This window comes from Euwallacea similis, chromosome 29 (assembly GCF_039881205.1).
Source record: "Euwallacea similis isolate ESF13 chromosome 29, ESF131.1, whole genome shotgun sequence".
NCBI classification, from domain to species: Eukaryota; Metazoa; Arthropoda; class Insecta; order Coleoptera; family Curculionidae; genus Euwallacea; species Euwallacea similis.
In genome coordinates, this window is record NC_089637.1 from 1,159,890 (window position 1) to 1,180,671 (window position 20,782).

The window sequence follows — 20,782 nt, forward strand, 5'->3', positions numbered from 1 at the left end:
GTTTATTTATCCACTCTGTCAATATACAAAATACTGTTTGTGTAAGTTTGTCATCTTTTAACAGTTTTTCCAGTGCTTTACTTTTTCCTGTGAATAAATACTGTGGAATTAATTCAGTTTTTGATCGCTATGGGAGAAGGCATAACAAATGTGTTCAATTTTGGCCTCGTTTGTTTAGAAAATTTAAAGACCTTTAAAATGATGTGTTACTTAACTCATATTCCTTATTTACAAAAACGAAAAAGTTGCAACCTCTACGATATTGTTGATCGGTGGTGAGATATGTTTTTTCTTCGCCTTTCCCCTCCATTCTAAGGGCGACGTGTTTCAGCATTTTAAATTTTAGTTTACACTTCTAGAAATCTGGGGGGTGGCAAATTTTTAAAAATAGGCCCGACAACAAGTGCGAAATGTGATACTTATCGCACGCTGATTGCATTTGCGAGCCATCAATGTACCACCAGCTATATTATCAAATGTACCAGGTGCGATGTTAGTAAATTTACCTGCTCTATGATTCTAATTAAAAATAGAAATAATGAGATGAAATAGCAATTCAAATTTAAATAATCATTATAATTTACCTTTGCGACACCTGTGTTTTAATCTTGTCGATCGAATGGGTAAAAAGTTAAAACTGAGGTGTATTCCATGCATTCACGTTGCTAACGTTCTTATGAAAGCGCCAATACAAACAATAATCATGCATTAGCAGATGTTGATGTCAACATATAAATACAAGTCGCTATTTTGCCTTTTTTGCTTTAAATCATTACATTTGAAGAATGTATTCAGCACACGTTATCAACGATGGGGATTTTACCAAAACTGTATATACCTTGGTAAGTCGTAGGGCAGTATTTCCATACTATGCGCATTTCCCAGGAAACTTTGTCGCATTATGCCGTTTAATAGATAAAGGAAGGCAGATTTAATGATGCCATCAAAATACTGCATGGAATTCCAGAATCAAACTCTTCTAGAGCGGGACTGTCTCTATTGGCTTATTGTTATTTCCACATCCAAGATTTCAACAATGCATCCAGTTACTACGAGCAACTGACTGAAATGTACCCCGACAACGATGATTATAAGCTATACTACACCCAATCGTTATACCAAGCTTGTTTATATGACCAAGCTTTTCAAGTAAATAGCCATTGACGATATACAGGGTGTTGCAAATTAGTAGGCCATTCGGCTAACCGCAGATTCCTTGAGTGAAAATAATTAGACTTTCCTTATGCGACTTTTTTCTTTGTCACTTTATACTCACTATACAGTGTGTTCAAGTTGCTAAAAAAAAGTTTATTTTATTAATAACTCCGGCGTTTCGTGACATATTTTGATGAAATTGTGCAGTGATGCATAGTTCGATGAGACGCACCTTTTTTATAATTTTGATAAAAAATTTGAAACCAGAATGGGGAAAATTGGGGGTGATGGACATATATATATACCCCCCCCCCCCCATTTTTTTTGCGTACACCAAATTACCATGTATTGAGAGGCAATATGCTGGAATATCTTTTAAAGTAAGAGGTAAATTAAAATTTCACAAGAACTAAAAAATTAAGATAAAGGAACATTTAATTAAAAAAATTAAACCATTTCACTATTGGTGTGCGCAAAAAAAGTTGGGGGGTGGTAATATGTCCATCACCCCCTATTTTCCCCGCTCTGGTTTCAAATTTTTTGATCCAAATTATAGAAAAAGTGCGCCTCATTGAACTGTGCATCCCTGCACAATTGCATTAAAATATGTCAAGAAATGCCGGAGATATTAACAAAATAAACTATTTTTTAACAACTTTAACACACTGTATAGTGAGTATAAACCGCCAAAGAAAAAAGTCGCATAAAAAAGTCTAATTACTTTCACTCAAGGAATTTGTGGTTAGCGGATTGGCCTACTAATTCGCAACGCCCTGTATAACTACAAAGTAAAAATATTATATCCAGGCATCTAATAAACTGCTCAATAATCCCCAATATAAGGGACAAATTACAAAACTGCAAGCTGCAATCAAATACAGTCAAGAAGATGTATTGTCAGCGAAAAGTTTGGTGGATGCGTGTCCGAATGACGATCCTGACAAAGAAGTCAACTTAGGATGTTTGTTGTATAAAGTATGGATTCAAATATTTGTTGTTCAGTAATAATTGCTTAAGGCACATTTTTAGGATGGGAATTATGAAGAAGCTTTAGCTAAGTTTACCACTGCATTGCAAAACCAAGGGTTTAAGCCTTACTTGGCTTACAACATGGCATTGTGTTATTATCGGCTGAAGGAGTATGGGCCTTCACTAAAATTTTGCGGTGAGAGTCAACTTCTTGAGCATTTTCATCGCTCATTGCATAATTAGTAGATTTTGTAATTTTACACAAAATATCTACATGGAAAACAACGAGTCAACTTAAATAGAAACTCACCATCGAAACTTCTAAAATAAATGTTCTTGAGATGGGGAGCAACTTTTCTCCCAGGGGGAATTTTCTTAGCACCAAGTAATATCTGAAAACACACAAAACAACAGAAAAGTTTTTAAAAAATCGAAGAAAACTTTTTCAAAACAATTCACAGGATCTCCAAAAATCAACGAAAGGTAGTTAAAATTTTCCATCCATCCATATTTTATCAGAAATTTCCAGACCATAAGCATTTGATCCGATACTGAAATGTTGGGAGTAAACCATGTGAAATCGTTTTGAAGGACGTATAAAGTATTGTTCTTTTTTAGCCGACATAATCGAAAAGGGCATTCGAGATCATCCTGAATTAAGCATTGGCATGCAAACTGAAGGGATTGAAGTCAGGTCAGTGGGGAATACACTGACTTTACATGAAACTTCACTTACAGAAGCATTCAACTTAAAGGCTGCAATAGAGTATCAGCTCAAAAACAGTATGTATTATTGTTTGCCAGCAAACACAGTTTTGTTTGAAAGTTTAAAGCACTTTACTAGTTGATGCTGCTAGGGAAGCTCTAACAGACATGCCTCCAAGAGCAGAATACGAACTAGACGCTGTGACCCTGCACAACCAAGCCTTGGTCAATTTCGATCAGAATCCTACAGAAGGTTTTGAAAAATTGCAGTTTCTATTGCAGCAAAACCCCTTCCCTCCGGAAACTTTTGCCAATTTATTGCTGCTTTATTGTCAGCATGAATGTTACGATTTAGCTGCAGATATTTTGGCTGAAAATGCGCACTTGACTTACAAATACTTAACGCCAGTATGTCCCTAAGAACATGTGTGTAGAAAAATTATTTAAAAAGTTTTCTAGTATTTATATGATTTCTTGGATGCTATTATCACCCAACAAACATCTCCTAGCGAGGCTTATCAAAAATTCGATGAATTGGCCAGCAGGCACACCGAACAACTTCGCAAGTTAGCTAAGCAAGTGCAGGAACATCGAAATAGAGGCGATATAGACATTGTCAAGAAGGCTATCATGGAGTATGAAGAATGCCTGGAAAGGTACTTTTATAGTACGTTAGTTCCTGAATTACTTAGGTTCCTCTAGATACATTCCAGTGTTAATGGCTCAGGCGAAAATCTACTGGGATTTGGAGAATTATCCACAAGTCGAAAAAATCTTCAGAAAAAGCGCGGAATTCTGCAACGAACACGATACATGGAGGCTTAATGTTGCCCACGTTTTGTTCATGCAGGAGAACAAATTCAAGGAGGCTGCAGGGTTTTATGAACCTTTGGTTAAGAAAAATTATTCTGAGGTTCTTATAAAAATTTAACGTAATGGAAGGTTTTACCAGAGGAATATTTCAGATTCTTAACGTGAATGCTATAGTGCTGGCTAATTTATGCGTGTCATACATTATGACGTCGCAAAATGAGGAAGCTGAAGAACTGATGAGGAAAATTGAAAAAGAGGAAGATCAGATGGCGTTTGAGGAGCCAGAGAAAAAGTACTTTCATCATTGCATCATAAACCTTGTTATAGGGTACAAGTTTGATATTTGAATATAATGAAGACGTTCATAATGGGTGTTATTTTAAGGACATTGTACTGCTCAAAAGGGAATTATGAATTCGGAATTTCTCGAGTAATGAAATCTTTGGAACCTTACAATAAGAAGCTGGGCACCGACACATGGTTCTATACTAAAAGATGCTTTTTAAGTTTAATAGAGAATCTGGCAAAACACATGATAGTACTTAGGGATTCTGTACTTCAGGAATGCATCCAGTTTTTGGAAAGCTGCGAACGTGAGTAAAATTTATTCCTTTATAGGCTAAATATTGATAAAAATGTCTTCTATTTGGGAACATACAGTCGAAGTACTGACAAGATCGTGTTGAGAGTATAGGACTAATTATATTGATTATACTAGATCTTTTGTACCCGCGGAGACGATTAATTTAATATATTTTAGAAATCACCTAGTCTACAAAATCATGAAAATCAATAACCAAACTTCCAAATATAGTAAAGAAGTACTTCCTGTAAGTTGAAAATGTTCTGAAATATCTATACTTTTTTCTTTATTTCGAACAATACCATCGAGATACCTAAAGATACCGTTGTAAATGCCTAACGAAATTCAATTTGGTGTCCAAAAAAAAATTTAAGGCAAAAATCTATTATTGATACAGGCAAACATATTTAAGCTTTTCGTAGTAAGCCGGAGTTTTTAATAAGATGGAATAACAGATTTGTCGGTATATCGCTTTACGCTTTATCGATCGATATATTTCTTAGATATTTATACTTTTCCCGATGTCCAGCTCAACGACTTTACTATTGCACATTAACTTAACACTCAAATTAAATACACTAAAATCAGACATGACTTTAATAGGCATTTGTTTTTCTTATTAGTTCACGGCAAAACCGTAAAAACTGTGGCTTACTCCTCTATGACAGATGAAAATGAAGCTCCAGACGGGAAAGAAACTGTAAGCTACGAGGCCCGCAAGCTAAAGTATTTGCTATTAAAACTACAGGATTTTTAGTAGATACATTAGATACATTAGTTACAATAATTGAAATAAAACAGTGTTTCCGTTTTCAATGCTTTAGCAACTGATTTACTTTTTAAATGAACGTTTACATAAAATACCTGTTATAAAGTAATTTATTATCGTTCTTCTTCAAGAATATCTGAGCTTTCATATACAAAAGAATTTTCAGTAATACTTATAGCTGACTGGTTTATAAGAACAGAATTACACTCATTCATCTCGTTTTGGCACGTATTCGAGGACAATGGCTGACTTCGGGGAGATGGGTACTGCTAACGCTGTCCTTTTCCCACTGTAAAGTATAAAAATTTATAATTTTGTTTCATGAAAAACTAATAAAATAATCGTTCTAAACCTACCCCAAATCCTTAAAGTTCGAATTATTATAGTTATTGCTATAATATCGGACTGTCACTTCTTGGAGATTCGATAAAAGCGGTATTTCCTTTGGAATGTTAGTTATTTCTGCTCTTTCCGTGGGATTTACTGCTACAAGAATACCGGGGCTACCAGGAGTTACCCTAGGGACAACAAGTTAACTAGAAAATTTACCCTGCCACTTGACAGTAAAAACAAACTGGTTAGACAAGGTCATGCTTGAAAGAGATGAGTTAATTTGTGAGTTAAAATTTGTTTACTTACTTTTGCCTGTCACAATGGAAAGCATAAATAAACAAATGATATCAATAATAATTATTGGTAAACAAAGTAAGTATGCAGCGTATACAGTAAAACGGCAATATACACTCACTTCAATTTCATTATGAAATATATAAACAAAAGACCGAAATAAACCATGACCATGGTAAAAGCTTGTATTAGCTACTCAACATAAATCCATGGACTCTTGTAGAGTTAATATGACTTATGCATTCTTTCTTGTATATATATAGTTTTACGAAATTATGCTACAGACGATGCCTACCTTATAAACGCCAAAATGGTGTTGTTCTGTAAACTATAAACCCCACAAAAGCCGCGCATTATTGACGGACTCTCCCTAATTTTTATCAAAACGGGATTTATAGATTCAGAGGAATTGACCAATGGTGCCCCAGGCAGAAGGTAGGTTATTATATCCAGGACGTCCTTTGGAAGTGCATTGGTTCTTGCCTAAAATAAAAGGCAGGGTTTGTAACAAATATACATATATCTCAGAAACTGAAAAATATAGTTAGTAAAAAAGGAATCCAATAATTCCCAAATGTTTTTGGGGTGATTTTTATACTGATTTAAATTATTTTGTGGATAAAGAGATGCATCGCATTAAGTTATATTTCAATATTCATACAATATTTAAAAAGGAATATCTATCATTTAAAATATTTGTCAACTTCTGAAGTTGGAACCTTGGCACTTACCTTCCACAGCGGCCATTCAATACCCTCAATATTGAAGGTGTAATTAAGACTATAGGCAGTTTCATTAACAGAAAGCACGGGTTTCGAAAAGATGTGGCTTTGCAATGGCATATCCACAACCAAACTGTCATTAACTTTATAGGAATCAACTTTTGCCAACTGTTCCGCGACCATTAACGGCCCACTTTCCGTTTTATTTCGAATCACCGCCCGCCAACCCTTCAACAAATAACCCAATTCCTGCAAGTTTTCTGTCTTGGAATGTTTGTAAAATCTGTACTTGTCTAGAGTTAAGCCTGGATATTGCCTGGCATTGTTATTTGCCTCTTCATTATCAAAATTCGGATCGACCAATAAAAAGGCTGCATTGCGCAGACGAATACCTGATACGTTGAGAGCGAGAAAGGTTTCGATTACTTTGTCGAATTCTTTGATAACGGAAGTGTTTCGGAAATTTAAATGGGGCTTGCTAAAAGGGGAGTAGTAGTATTCGCGGCGGGCGTCGGAGTATTTCCAGGAAGAAACGTTGTTTGGACTCAACTGAAAAAAATTATATTAAAAAAACACGTATTGGGATACATTTAAATAAATTCAGATTTACCCAATTATTAGGTGCACTATTGCTACCTCCCTGAATACTGCCTTGTTTCCAGATATAATATTCATCAAACTCCGGATCCTTCCTCTCAGATTTTTCGAACCAAACGTTGGAGACTGTAGGATCTAATTCGACAATTACTTTAGTACCCAATTTATTTGCTGTCTCCAACAAAGCGAACCCTACTGGATTATTTTTTAAGGGTTCGTAGGCGTCTTCAGTCCAAGGAATCACAACTCCTTGGACGTTTTTGTTTACAGCTTCCAGGCTAGCTTTATCGGAAATTTCAGTTAAGGGTCCTTGCTGGTACCTAAATAACAGAGGAGTTTATCTGGGAGTTGAAATAATTAAATGTAACTAAATTATGAATAATGCAGAGTTAGAAATAATGCTTTCAAACTCAGGTTTTATCATATCCAATCAACCCATTAAAAAAAATGTGTATGTCTTTATATATCTCTAAACCTGGACTAACAGGATATTCGCTGATTGCAATAAATAAGATGTTAATTTACTTGTGTCCTAAAACTTAATACGTTTCCTACTAAGAAAAACGAGTGAATTACTATGTAAACTAAACTACATAATAGATTCCCTTCAAAAAGCCGGGCTAATTGGGTGAAAGCTACAAATCAGACCTCAATTTGCCAACTTTTGAATAACTCAATACCCGATTAATTTAATGTTTTACCATGTTCTTGGTGGTGGAGGATCGCACTTAGGCGCAGCGTAGATAATCAAGATTGCTCCAATAAGCATGGACGCCCATAAAAGCCAGAATGTTACGAAGAGAAACCATCTTAAACGTATCCAAAATGGATCATTGGCATATTTCATCAGCTCTTCCTTAGTGAGTCCGACAAAGGCCTGCTTTGCTTCAGCTGAAAATAGAGTAAGGGAGCAATTAAAGATACGGAGAATGACATGAAACATGATATTAATATAATAATAGCTTATGTCGGCAGGTCCAAATTTAATAAAAAAGTTGGGACAGTTTTAGTTGTTTCACAGAAATATGTCGGTTTTTTTTTAGTGGCGACTTTTAAACGTCTGTAAAGTGTATAGGAAATATTTCTTAAAATTTCGAGTCGAGGAATCGACTCTTCAAAATTTTAAATCCAATTATGATTCACAATATAAAATGGACAAAAATGACAAAATGAATAAAACTTACACTTAGTAAAAAATAACTGACAGTTTGCAGAATATAAATAAACAATTCCCAATTAGGTATTTCATTTAACGTGCAGTTATTAATAATATATAAAGATATAGGTATACAATACAAATATTTCCTCAATCATGCATTCTAAGGTCGCTTTTAATAAATAACTGTTTTGCACTCTTACAAGGTACAGAGTATCAATTCTGGCATTTAACTCTTTTGTTCATCAATGAAACACTTCACAGTATTTAACAGCGTGCAAATACAGTCTAAAGTAAGAACCTATAAATCAAGGCAAAAAGACCTAATAATTTTGAAAAAGTAGTATGAATTATACAGGGTGTCCCTGAAATCACTGTATAACGCTTGACCAAAAATAGAGCGTTCTAGGAAAATTTACTTATATCCAATGTTACTTTGTTTTGCCGCTATAGGGAGCCAATATTTTTTCGAAATAATTGTTAAACGTTTTTATCGATGTTCATTAATTTTGGAACTAAGAGTTTCTACATAAATTGACGTGAACGGGATATTTTTAAACGCGTGGAAATACTTTAAAAGGCGCGTGGTTCTTAAATAAGAGTGTGTATTTTTATTATTTCCTGTACAAATTGCTTTAATTTTGGCTCTGCCATAAGCTGACTTTATATTGGAACTTTTTTGTCTCTTGTAAAATTTTCGCTAGGCATGTAGTTTCTCTACAAAAAAATTATTTACGATACCTTGCAATTCATTATTGTTGTGAAAACTATGTAAAAAAAATGTATTTTGTGTTTTCTACGCAACAATAAAATAAGTATTCTGTACATCTAACAAACCAATAGAGTTTACTATGGAGTGTTGTTGATCGAAAGTGAGTTTATGGTAAATTGAACAATTTTTGGTCTTTAAAATGGAATATTATTCTATCGCTTAGAAAGTCGACATACTTCTAGTGTGTGGATTCTGTGAAAGAAATGGATGTATAAGTGTCAGAGCCTCCAGCCATAAAATTTCTGTGAGCATTGAAATGCAACTTAGAGAAACGAGTAGTTCTAATCCAAATAATGTTAATCAAAGACATTAACGTCAAAAATTGAGAAGAAAAAAATATGATGCCATTCCAGTTGATTGGTAGAATATCTATGGAAGAGAGAAGGTACTAAACAAACCCATTCCTAATCGAGTTCCAAACAATTCTCAATATACATATAAATAAATGGTAAAAAGCCTTCAGGAGGACACATTATTTTTGGTTTAGGAGTTTTTGGCCAAGCGTTGTACAGTCTTTTCAGAGACACCTTGTATAGCTATTTAGTTTAATTCATACTCATACATTTTCGGACTAAACTTAAGGGAACTAATAATTGCCAATACAAAATGTTTAATAATTATTTTTGTGAAAAAAATAAACTAATCAAAGACATTTTAATTCTTGACACTTTTTACGAACATTTTGATTTTATACATTACAAAATTCTAGATTACTTTATTTGATCAGTCATGGATTTCACTAAATAATGAGATGAGCATGTTTGCTTGCATAATTGCAATTTAATATACAAGCTACTGTTAAATTGTAATTACAAAAAGTTTAATTCTTGATGGGTGTTCCATCATATGTATTTTTGTAAACATATACTTTAGCTTAAGAGTCGTAAATTTGGATATAAACTGAAAGATAAATCAAATGCGACAAACATTACTTTATAAGCTTCTCGGCAAAAATTAAGTTTCAAGAAAATGAAACCATCTTATACATCGCCCTGTATACATATACTAACTGTGAATATGCAAAATGAAGATTATGTATTTATGTAAATTCCTAAAAGTTTAATAGCACAATAAATTCACTTACCAATATCTAATTTGGCATCGCCATTCTGGGGGCTCTTTGCGTCCTTATCAAACACGACCACTTCTGGTATTGTATCCTCTGCCGGGAGCATTTTCTCGTCCGCACCATCTACTTCCGAGCAAGCACACACTTTAATGAGGGCTTTGGGTCGAGAAAGTGCTTGGTCTGCAAAGGGAACCACCTCTGATTACATTTCAGAACAGGTTTTAACAATGCATGATGCAACTCATTAGGCCTTGTTTTGATAATACAATTCAGTAAATAAATATAGGCTTAATTCAGTTTTGATATGTAGTATTTGAACATTAAGCCATTCGCTTTGTTAATAACGTTTATAGCATATTTCAGATAATTCTTAAATAAATATCTTCTTTCCAAGCACTGTATGTGTCGGTATATGATATAATTTAGGACGAGTTAATTAAAAGCCTGAGTAGGGGTTGTTGGAAGAGTCGCGGTTTTGACAGTTTCACTATTTTTTAACAAATTCAAATCAGATTAGGGATGAAACGTTCAATACGAAATGAGAGAAATAGCAAAAGAAAGAAGATTAGAGGAAAATTATTTATTAAACAGGTAGGTACTTGGAAAATTTAGACTGTTATTGAATGTTGTAGATCTAGAGAATAGTGGGATTTATACCCAAGATAGAAGGCCTAGTATCCTTTTTTTTGTATAACTTCTAAATTTCATGGAATTTAGGATATTCTGACAGATGAACAATGGATTACATTATATCAAATTCAAAACTCAAACTTCAGTTCAAATTTACAATTAGGGTACACAACTGGGCAGTTATAGCTTAAATTCGCCAGGCCTTTATCTGTAACTTAATTAATGTCCGTTATTCCAATAGATTTACATAATTCATAATGATTTATGGTCATTAAAAAAACATTAAAACTTTAGGAAGAGAGATACTTCTTATCATTAATATTTGTTACTTTAACGTTTACACATTTTTTTGTGGTTAGTCAAAAATATGAATTTTATAGTCACTTTGGAAACTTCCTTTGCAGGAGTTACTGTTTTTATGGTACTCACAAGAGTATGAAAAGCATACTCTGGCTTTAATATAACTTTCTGCGGGTGTACCATATTAAAACTGTCATGGTCTTAAAAGTATGGCTTGGTATTGTGAATTATTACTGCACATTTTAAGCTTTGTATTGTATTTGTGGTTCTCTTCCATATTTTGGTAGATAATGAAGAAATGGTAATTGTATGGGAAAAAAAATTGGAAAAGAAACAAAATTAAGTTTTTGAAATCACAAAATGTGACATCATTCTAAAAAACATATCACTGGGAGCTCATTTTTCAAACCTCAATATTGAAATCTCAGTTATCTTAAAAAGTTGAAAGGCCTATCTAAATATCAGCAAAAACTTTTTTTTTGTTTTGCTTCTAAATTAGAAAAATATCTCTATTAAAATATGTACTAAAGACATACTTTTCTGCAACATTAAGTTTTTTCTCATTATACTCAATTACTAAGATATCATGTTTAACTTTAATTTTTCTTATGGGTGCCATTTTAAATTTGTGCATTTTAGATAACTCTAAAAATAAATTTACTTTTTAATAGAGTTACTCTCTTAGAAAGAAGATGAAATAAATTCAAACTGGTTAAAACATAACTAATTTTTAATTTAAAAAAATAATAAAATCCAAGGTAAATGGTAACCCTTAACTCTTAACCCATCAGGTGAGATTTTTTTTCACAAACACCCACCTGGTGTCTGATAGACTACTCATTTTGCAAACAGTAAAGCAACCATTTTTTGAAAATTTATTAATGTTTTATGAATACAGGAGTAACAAACGACCCTATTTTTACATTATAAATATAAAAAAATATGTTTTATTTGTTAATGTTATAAGAATTAATAATTAAAAAAATTACTAGCTAATTTTATGAACATATTCTCAATTTTTCAAAAATGTCTAAAACTTTATTTTTATTTTTTAATATTTTAACACAAAGTTGTTCAGAAAGAAGTGCTTTAAAACACGTAACTCAAAAATAACATTAGATATGGAAGATTTTTTTTCCAGCAAGGGCTAAAGATCCCTTTTATTTATACATGTATTACATAATGGTTTCGAACATTGTAAGCAAATTGCTTTTCTACACTGTACACATAAATACTTTGTCATACGGTGCTTTATGGGTGGGCACAAATGACATTTCCTACGTTTGTCAAGCTTAAGTCCTTCGTCATCTGATGATAGATTTACATCTGATACCCCCAAAATCCTGGCAACACATCGACTCTGCGAAGGGCCAAGTCACTGATAACACTAATATAAGTGGCGAGAGAGTCATGATGTCTTAAGAGTACGCGTGAATACTTTCACCTATAGGTTCTCACGGTCAAACTAAAATATCCCTTAAATTGAGCGATTTATGTGTTTTTGGTTATCTCTTACATTCGAAATAAGTAACATGTGGTGAATTGAGTGGGTATCCAACACAATTTAAATCACACAAATCACCATGTGTAGTCTGGCAGACTATGTTCCATACGTTTACTCTGATAATTGTTATAAAAATGGTCATAAAATAATGCCGCGGTCATAAAAAATCGCGGGACACATAGAGGACCAATTGAAGCAAGATTAGATGTACTGACAAATTTGGGGGTAGTTTCATTAAGGATATACAGCGGGATTACTTTATTGGGAAGTTTGTGAGATACCACATGGCGGGTTAAGGGTTAACTGATAAATTTCTTTTAATAGTAGATTAAGGTATTTCAGAGGTATTTTAATTTTGTCTTAAACATTAAATAATTAACAAATTAGCATGAAATCATTACCATTGTATATAACACATTACCAATGATATTGTAACAAAAATATTTAATAAAAATTCCATTGAAACTTGAAAGACTTGCGATCAATGATTTCAATATGAATATTTACAGCCTTAGAAAGTTTGTGTGATAAATGCTGATTTTGATTAAGTAAGAACTAATGGAATCTAAATCATATCATCACAGTTTGAAAACATGACAAACATCAGCATATGATAAAACCTAAATTCTAATGAACCAATAGTCGAACCCTAGGTAATTACATCTTAGACCTTAAGGACCTTACCTTCAACATCTTGTTCTGGAATTGGCTTATAAGAGGCAGACACAGTTTCTGGGCTTGTCTTCCCGGATATTTCCAATTTATTCTTGTCCATTATTACCTAATTTAACCTCAATTAGAGCTAGTATTACTTGGATACCTTCACTTGCCTATAATATACAAATGAAGTATATTTTCTTTAAATAGAAATCTCTGAAAAGACTAATATATCTTATAATTTATATGGGCGTTAGAATTGATGAAAATCGATATTTTATTTCAAGGCCTTAAAAGATGATGCAAAAGTGGGTATTTAGCTTCCTTTAGGAGTCGGAGAAAATTTCAAGCAGTTAAATTCTTCTAAACTTATAGGACAGGACAGCGCAGGATAAGAATAAATAAAATACAAGTAACACAGCTCATTACCTTCAAATCATGAATTATTTAAATTTTATGATATTTTATTACGTATTTTTAAATATATCTGTGAATTATAAATAAATAACACAAATTATCCAATTTTTAAACTTTTTAAAATGAAGGAAAAATCAATCTGTCACAAATGTCACAGTTCGACGACACTATAAATGACAGCAAAGGACTAATGTCAAATGCTTTTGTCCTTTTATTATGGCATTTTCTATTTACTTGAAGAGTCACACTGTTCTAACTGCAAACGTAAATCAAATATACGGGGTGTTCTGAATTCACATGACTTACGTTGAACAGCGAGATACCAATTAGTGTGCTATATAAACTATACTTCAAATAACCTTTACTATCGCTATGCAGGGTGTAAAAATATATATAACTGTTTTTATGGATTTACATGGCAGCACCTCATAATTTGTTTTCAAAATAAACATAAAGATACTTTTGGATTTGGTACTAGGGGCCCTTTTACCACCCCAAATCTTGTTACTACACTTTATTGACCGTCTGTTTCCTGATCTTCAAGTTTTCAAATTTCAATAACGGAATGAACCATACAATAATTTTTTTTCTCTGAAATATTTAACGTTCTGTGTTTATGCAACAAAGGATTTTTGAGAGGATTCTTTATTTATCAAACTAATATTATTTCGGGTTGAAAACTTCGCTGTTTAACTCCGGCGGTCTAATTTCGGAACGCTCTTTATTCAGGTTTCACGGATATCACTGGTACTAATCAATGCGTTCTAACTACATGCATGAATATATTTTCTTTTTAATTTTATGAATTCTATTGGTGAGTTATATTTTTTTTAAGATGAGGAGTCAAATCGGGCATTGGCAGGTAGAGCAAGTAAATACGCCAAGAACCACCTGCGAGCTGAAATTTTCAATATTCTTAATGTCAATGTCACCAGTCATTGATCACTGTTGGCGGGAACTCTATTTAAATGTTAATGTTTTTGTTTTCTTAATTATGTTTTTAGGTTAAAGTTATATTAATTTTTATAATTTTAATATTATGGTAATATAAATGAATATTTTGTATTTAATGCAGTTGGTTAATTGAAAACGAGTCTAAGAATCTGTGTATTGAAAGAAAATGGCAAATAATGAAACTACATCGGTTTCTAAGGTAAATTATTCATAGGATTTTTGATTTTAGTTGGAAGTTATTTTGCTTTTACTTTTATTTCATTTTTGATTTGAACATTTTGAAAATCGTTATGCTTTCTACCGTTGTGAACTGTTATTCTTAGTCCTAGGCACTTACATATGACTTCATTACTGTTATTAACATATAGAACTCTCTAACTTTCCTCAACCTTTTAAATTTTGTTTTATTTATAGAATTTTCTCTACTATTGCATTAAATGTCAGGCATTTCAGTGGGGACTAAATCTCCATTTCTTTTGAGTCACCTCATAGATACCTCGAGAACTGAAAATGATCATTTTGTATATGGATCCAAAAAGAATTTCAACAAAATTAAATGATGAGATGATTTAGTGATTTTTTTATTTAATTGTAAAGAATTATAACTCTAAATTAATATATCCTAATAATAATCCTAAAAAAAACCTGCTTTGCTTTACCTACTTACATGTTTAAAATCAATTCAGGCAGGCATGTCTTAATTGTTTAACCAATGCAATTTTGGATATTAAATGATGTTAAGAATATTGTTATGGTAAAAGATTGATGACAGTTCTATGTAAATAATCCTTTAAGACTTACTTAAAAAGAAATCTGAGGGGCAGATTGCTGAAGTATTTTAGTGCACACACTTGAGAAATTGCAATATATTTTTAGGTATTTTGAGTAATTGATCATTTGATGAAACCTGAGAAGAAACCAGGTTAGGGACATATCAATGGTCAATGAGGAAATTGCTCTATGATAATATTTTCTTAACTATAAGATAAGAGAAAATTAAAAGTTTGCTTAGAGAAGAAGCATTTAAAAAAGTTCTTAATGCTTTTTTTGCTTAGGAAGAGTGTATTTTTTTCAGATTTAGTAAGTAATCACTTCGGAATTGCTAAATTATTTCCTAGCATTCAGATTTGCCTTCAGTTAGGTATTCTAATAATTATGATGATTTATGTAAATTAGAATTAGGTAGAGAATTAATTAATGTTGAGAGTGATATATCTGGCTAATAGCATAGAAAACAATATATTTTGAGCATAAAGTAAAAAGCTTATTGAATGTGTCGTCCTTTACTTTCAATACTTAAGGTGTTCTTAAAGATACTTATTATCTTTGCTTTTGAAGATACCCTCACTTTTTATTCTTGCTTCAGGGTGTATTTGTCTTTAAAAATGGAAACAAACATTCCAAGAAAGCACATAAATCCAGCAAAAAGTCAAACATGTTTTCAGATAACTTGTGGTATCAAGAGTTTGTATCTCTATGGGAAGCTATCAGTCATGAATATGAGGTTCGAAAATTGGCCTTTTCTTAGTGCCTCTCAAGCATTAATCAATTTTTATTTTATGTAGACATTAACGGCTCAAATATTTGCTTCCACAACATCAGACTTGTTGAGATTTGTTGAAACAAGCCGTGAAGATTCTAATGAAATTCCTTCTGCAGCATTACTAACAGGTTGGTAAAATTATTGTACATAGATAGCATGTCTAAAAATAATAGAAATGCTCAATTATTATGTAGAACTCCGAATGTGGTGCCACATTTTGCTCAAAGATTATTCTAATATTTCCCGTGATAATTGAACATTTCTATATTTTTAGGACATGCCGTATGGAATTATTACATTTTATTATGTTTAAACCAGGTATTAATATGCCCGATCATGAGGCACAATTCAAGAACTTAGACAAACTTCTGAAAGATCGTATAACACCACATGTAGCTCTTTTGCACAGCCAGCAATGCGGAAAACTTAAAAATCTAATTGAATCCATGATTGGGCAGTTTCTGAACAACGAAAGTAAGTTCTGTATGAAAGTTGAGTTGTGGTCTCTTTAATTTTTCTTTAGCTACAATTACTCCCAGCCTTCCATTGTTGCAAAGGTGGTATGATGGCTTATATGAGACTGAAACGAAGAAACTTAAATTAGTGGTGATCATTCTAGATTTTGAAGGTTTTAGCCCCAAAGTGTTACAAAATTTCATCTTGATTATTAGTTCGTATCTACATAAGCTTCCTTTTGTATTAATTTTTGGGATAGCCACTTCAATATCCTCTTTATATACATCATTGCCCTATCACGTAAGAGTTTAATTTTTATTGCTTAATAAGATTTTTTTGAAAATATTAATTCAGGTTATTTCTAAAATCAATGTGCAAATATTTAAATGCCAACCATCTACAGTGCACTTAAACAATGTGTTAGAGGAGTTACTCTTCACGCCATTCTGTCCCTTTCAATTAGGAGGCAGAGTTTTTGATTTATTCACAGAAATTTTTTTGTTCTACGACTTTTCAGTTCACAATTTTGTACAAAATATTAAGGTGAGTTTAGGTTAGACAATTGTTATGCATTAGTGTATACTAAAGTATTATTTTAGATTGCCATGATGGAGCACTTTTGTCAAGGCAACGCCATGGCCCTCTGCCAAACTGACAAAAAGGGGATCAAAGAAGTAATAGATCTATTTGAACACAATGATTATGAGAGTGTCCGTCGTCTGTTGTCATTTAGGAGTCTTGTTGAAGCTGAGCCACCTGAAAATAGAATTAAGCTCTTAACAGACGACCAGTATTTAAAGACGGTTTTGTATGACAAAGTGATAGCAGTTCAGAAGTATACCAGGAGATTGCATGTATTTTTGAAGTGTTTGCATGTCCTGGTGAGAGATTTGCCTGGTGCGCCCATGGGGAAGAATGTAAGTTTCTTTGAAAATGAAGGTTTTTATTGTTATTGGATTTAATTGATACAAATTGCGTATAGGCACGTATAGGTACTTAGTTACTGTTTCTAAAAATAATAATTAGGTAAGGAAAAAATCTTTATCAACAAGGAAAATGTGTGGGAGTGATCGATTTATTTAACTTGATCTCAAATACAACTTTGATTGGTCGAACTGGATGAGCTCTTTGCGAACTTGAGCCACAGCTTTATTTTTTGTATGTATTTTATTGTTTGTTGTTTCCTCAAGTCTCCATTAGAGCAGCTAAGAGAAAACTTAAGCCCGCTAGCTAGTTAGGCAATGCTATTATTAGAAATGTTTTTATTACCCCGAGGTTTCTCAACTTCAAAATTCATTTTAATTAGAGTGCTTTAGTTGAGCCCTAATATAGCTAAAATAAATTGCATATTTTAATTTAATTTGCAGCTCAGAGAGATTTATGCTTTGGTTGTCAGGAAAACCATAACTGAATCCAAAGAATACAAGGAGTGTTTTCAACTGCTTAATTTCCAATCCAAAGACGAATTAAATTCTAAATTGGAAAAAATTGCCAAAGTAATGGAATGCTACGTTAACACCAGCAGTAAAAAGACGCAATTAAAAGACTTTTGCGTGACAATAAAACGTTTTCAAAATGCATTAGATGTTCTTGATTTGGTAGATGTTACGAATGTTGAGATTGAACCGACTCATGATGCTGTTCTGAGTGGGCTTACTGACAGAAAAGCTCTGAAAGAGGCAGGTTTCTTAAATTTTTAAAATGAAAATTTTATTACATTTTTTTTTAGGCGCTTATGTCACGTTCGAAACAACAAGTAAAACTGCTTAACAAGTATGAAAAGCTAAGAGAGGAAATTCTAAATTTTCTGTCAAAAAATTTTGAAATCTTTATGGTCCACCCAAGTTCGTTGCATTTGTATGAAATATTTTTCTTCGATGATATTTCGATTAAAGATAAGATAGTTGGAACTCACCGTTCTGCCATACATAACGCTCTCAACAATCCGCATTATTATTTGCAGGTGAGAGAAGTTATTTCAGTTTTTTAGCATTAGTGAAATTTAATTTTCTAGTGTAAATGTTGCGAAATCTCAAACTCACGAACGGTTAAAGCTACGATGCCTGATATTTGCATTGCATATAAGCTCCATCTAGAATGGGGCAAAATGATTAATCTGTATGATTGGCTGTTGGCGTTTTTATGTATTGTAGATCCTAAAGAAGGTGATGATTTGGATGACAAGTTCAAGAAGGTGGTTAATCCTGAGTTACAGTATCCTTTTTCTTCTAGTAAAGTTGTTACCCACATAGATCAAATTTTGCGGCAGTAAATCTTGTCGCGTGATATCAGGTTTCCATTAAAAAAGATCCTTAACAATTTTACAGAGCTCGTTTTACACAAGCCGTGGCCGAACTGGAATATCTTGGGTTTATAAAGAGCTCCAAAAGAAAAACGGATCATGTGATGCGCTTAACTTGGGAGGGATAAGACTGTTATTGTATTTATTTGAAAATTTCCTTTGCCAATTGTTCTATACTAAAAATCAGGTATTTTATTATTAAAGAACAATTTTAATTGTACATGGGCATATATTGTAATCATGATATACCAGAATTTTTAGTGTAGAATATACGGTGAATAAAATTCTCGTGATAAAATTTGTGTCAATAGTGTCATAGTTGTAGTATATGGTTCATGAAATTCTTCTTTAAATATAATCCGTGTATCGAAAATTCTAGATAATTCTAAACCAGCATGCAATCTGGATAAGAGGAGAGCATTCGTGGCCTATGTACAGTCGGTTTTTTTCACTCCAGATTGCATTCATTACATATTGTTCAAAAATTAATTGATAGTCCATATGATTATTTTTATCATTATATATTTTTTTACTGAGAGTGATTTTTCATTGTGGGAAAGAGTATCATGGGAATCTCACGTTTAGAAAAAGGAAATCAATGATCCGATGCATTAGTGGAAGAACAGGACTCAATTGTCTGCATGGATAGTCTCCAGAACGGAATATTTAAGCCCTGGTTGACCAGGATATATTCGTGTTCTTTAAAATTGTGCCTGTTTTGTCAATGGCAGTGCCAGAATCAATGGAATTACAAAAACTTTGTATGGACAACATAATTGTTTCAATTGAATATAGAAGACGCACATCACAAATTGATAGAGTGAAGGAAACAGAACAATTCAAAATGATGCTAAAAAAGTTTCTAATTAGTACATGATCGCCGAGGAGGGGGAAAGTGAGAAAACTAGGGCTCATAGAATATGAGCCTGATGATCTCCGAGTTTGTGGGCGATGATTATGGTGTAAACGTTGGAGTAAATTTACTACTGACGACAAGGGCTGAATGGTTTTCAGATGCTTGTCTAGTACGTAATAGAAAATAAACCTGCAGTGACGTTCTTTTATGTTACATATAAACTCTGGACAGGTGGTATCCTCAGATTAACGTTAAATGGCCGAAAGCAAACATTGGTCTCTTAAACCGTTTTATAGTCAATTTAAGTAACTCAGTTCAGGATTCGCAATTGGCTGCTCAAAAACCTTATAATCTGATAGCTTTAGAAGAAGCTCACCGTGGGAATTGCGCCTTGTTTGGAGAGGTTCTTCGGCTGGGATTATTCAGGAAGTATCAGAGCTATGTTATTCATTTACCTCTTCGATGGATGAAGCGTTGGTATGGAGTGACTTAAAACCCCAACATTTAGTTTCCTAAGTAATCCTAAGTGATGCCGTTGATTTGTTAGCAATTTCAGAGTTCGATTAGTGCTCTTAGAACTCGACTATTATGATATAGAGTGTCATAAAGAGACTCAAACTGAATTTTCATCTGTGTTTAGGATCGAGTTAAAGATGTGGGTAGATTATGGTTTCGCGGAGTTTTAATCATATGATTTAAGTGCCTTATCCATGAGCTAGGTGTAAGTAGCGTATCATGTTGAAATAGGGCGAAAATCAGTATACACTTGATGGTCATGGTAGCTGTGATTGGATTTATCTTTTCAGCGTAGAAGTAGCATATATGCGGAAAGCAGAAACTGTGCTGTGAAAGTGGCTTGTGCCTTATTTGATTTGGTAAATTTCGAATAGGTTCATACCAAGAGTTCTTTGCATCGGGATGTACTTAATTATGTGGGTTTGGAAGCAATCTGGATGCATTTATCTAGAGCTGTGTCTTGGTTCGTTATGTCAACACTAATCCTGATCAATTTAATGCCTAACTCTTCTGCTGGATGCTGGATGAATGACTGATCTCGTTAATGAGACTAAAAATTGCGTCAGATTCTGTCCTCAATTTATTTAATATGTTATCTCTGTGTCTAATATGAGAGAAACAAGATGAAACTGCCAATATCAGAATAATGGCTCCCACTGCTGTCCTAACCCAACAGGATGAGACTTGCAAAGCAATCGCGGTCCAAACTT

The 20,782-nt window shown here is 33.0% G+C and overlaps 3 protein-coding genes across 3 annotated transcripts; 2 read left to right on the plus strand and 1 right to left on the minus strand.

Moving 5' to 3' along the window:
- Positions 1-766: 766 nt before the first annotated feature.
- Positions 767-5,035, plus strand: Ttc30 (tetratricopeptide repeat domain 30). Its single transcript, XM_066403417.1, has 11 exons — positions 767-842; positions 916-1,149; positions 1,963-2,130; positions 2,185-2,320; positions 2,743-2,907; positions 2,969-3,237; positions 3,289-3,485; positions 3,532-3,742; positions 3,795-3,970; positions 4,027-4,235; positions 4,849-5,035. The coding sequence occupies exons 1-11, from the start codon at positions 786-788 to the stop codon at positions 4,980-4,982; spliced, it is 1,956 nt and encodes a 651-aa protein (XP_066259514.1). The 5' UTR covers positions 767-785; the 3' UTR covers positions 4,983-5,035.
- Positions 5,035-13,562, minus strand: CD98hc (CD98 heavy chain). Its single transcript, XM_066403422.1, has 9 exons — positions 13,458-13,562; positions 13,056-13,152; positions 9,953-10,117; positions 7,642-7,831; positions 6,954-7,260; positions 6,353-6,892; positions 5,917-6,104; positions 5,351-5,512; positions 5,035-5,283 (listed from the first exon to the last, which is right to left on the minus strand). Exons 2-9 carry the CDS (start codon positions 13,144-13,146, stop codon positions 5,202-5,204), a joined length of 1,725 nt encoding a protein of 574 aa, XP_066259519.1. The 5' UTR covers positions 13,147-13,152; positions 13,458-13,562; the 3' UTR covers positions 5,035-5,201.
- A 903-nt stretch (positions 13,563-14,465) lies between these two features.
- On the plus strand, positions 14,466-19,082 carry Orc3 (origin recognition complex subunit 3). Its single transcript, XM_066403506.1, has 11 exons — positions 14,466-14,598; positions 15,766-15,903; positions 15,965-16,070; positions 16,261-16,416; positions 16,466-16,698; positions 16,753-16,941; positions 16,998-17,315; positions 17,766-18,077; positions 18,128-18,361; positions 18,413-18,612; positions 18,726-19,082. Exons 1-11 carry the CDS (start codon positions 14,566-14,568, stop codon positions 18,826-18,828), a joined length of 2,022 nt encoding a protein of 673 aa, XP_066259603.1. The 5' UTR covers positions 14,466-14,565; the 3' UTR covers positions 18,829-19,082.
- The last annotated feature ends 1,700 nt before the right edge of the window (positions 19,083-20,782 follow it).

What these genes read in the sequence shown, in the direction of transcription:
- Ttc30 (XM_066403417.1), top strand. Translation starts at nt 786, where the DNA reads ATGTATTCAGCACACGTTATCAACGATGGGGATTTTACCAAAACTGTA. An exon ending in CCAAAACTGTATATACCTTG is followed by an intron (nt 843 to 915) that starts GTAAGTCGTAGG and finishes GCCGTTTAATAG; the next exon opens with ATAAAGGAAGGCAGATTTAA. An exon ending in TAGGATGTTTGTTGTATAAA is followed by an intron (nt 2,131 to 2,184) that starts GTATGGATTCAA and finishes GCACATTTTTAG; the next exon opens with GATGGGAATTATGAAGAAGC.
- CD98hc (XM_066403422.1), bottom strand. Translation starts at nt 13,146, where the DNA reads ATGGACAAGAATAAATTGGAAATATCCGGGAAGACAAGCCCAGAAACT. An exon ending in TCCAGAACAAGATGTTGAAG is followed by an intron (nt 10,118 to 13,055) that starts GTAAGGTCCTTA and finishes TTCCCTTTGCAG; the next exon opens with ACCAAGCACTTTCTCGACCC. An exon ending in CGATGCCAAATTAGATATTG is followed by an intron (nt 7,832 to 9,952) that starts GTAAGTGAATTT and finishes CTCTATTTTCAG; the next exon opens with CTGAAGCAAAGCAGGCCTTT.
- Orc3 (XM_066403506.1), top strand. Translation starts at nt 14,566, where the DNA reads ATGGCAAATAATGAAACTACATCGGTTTCTAAG. An exon ending in ATACATCATTGCCCTATCAC is followed by an intron (nt 16,699 to 16,752) that starts GTAAGAGTTTAA and finishes ATATTAATTCAG; the next exon opens with GTTATTTCTAAAATCAATGT. An exon ending in ATTTTGTACAAAATATTAAG is followed by an intron (nt 16,942 to 16,997) that starts GTGAGTTTAGGT and finishes GTATTATTTTAG; the next exon opens with ATTGCCATGATGGAGCACTT.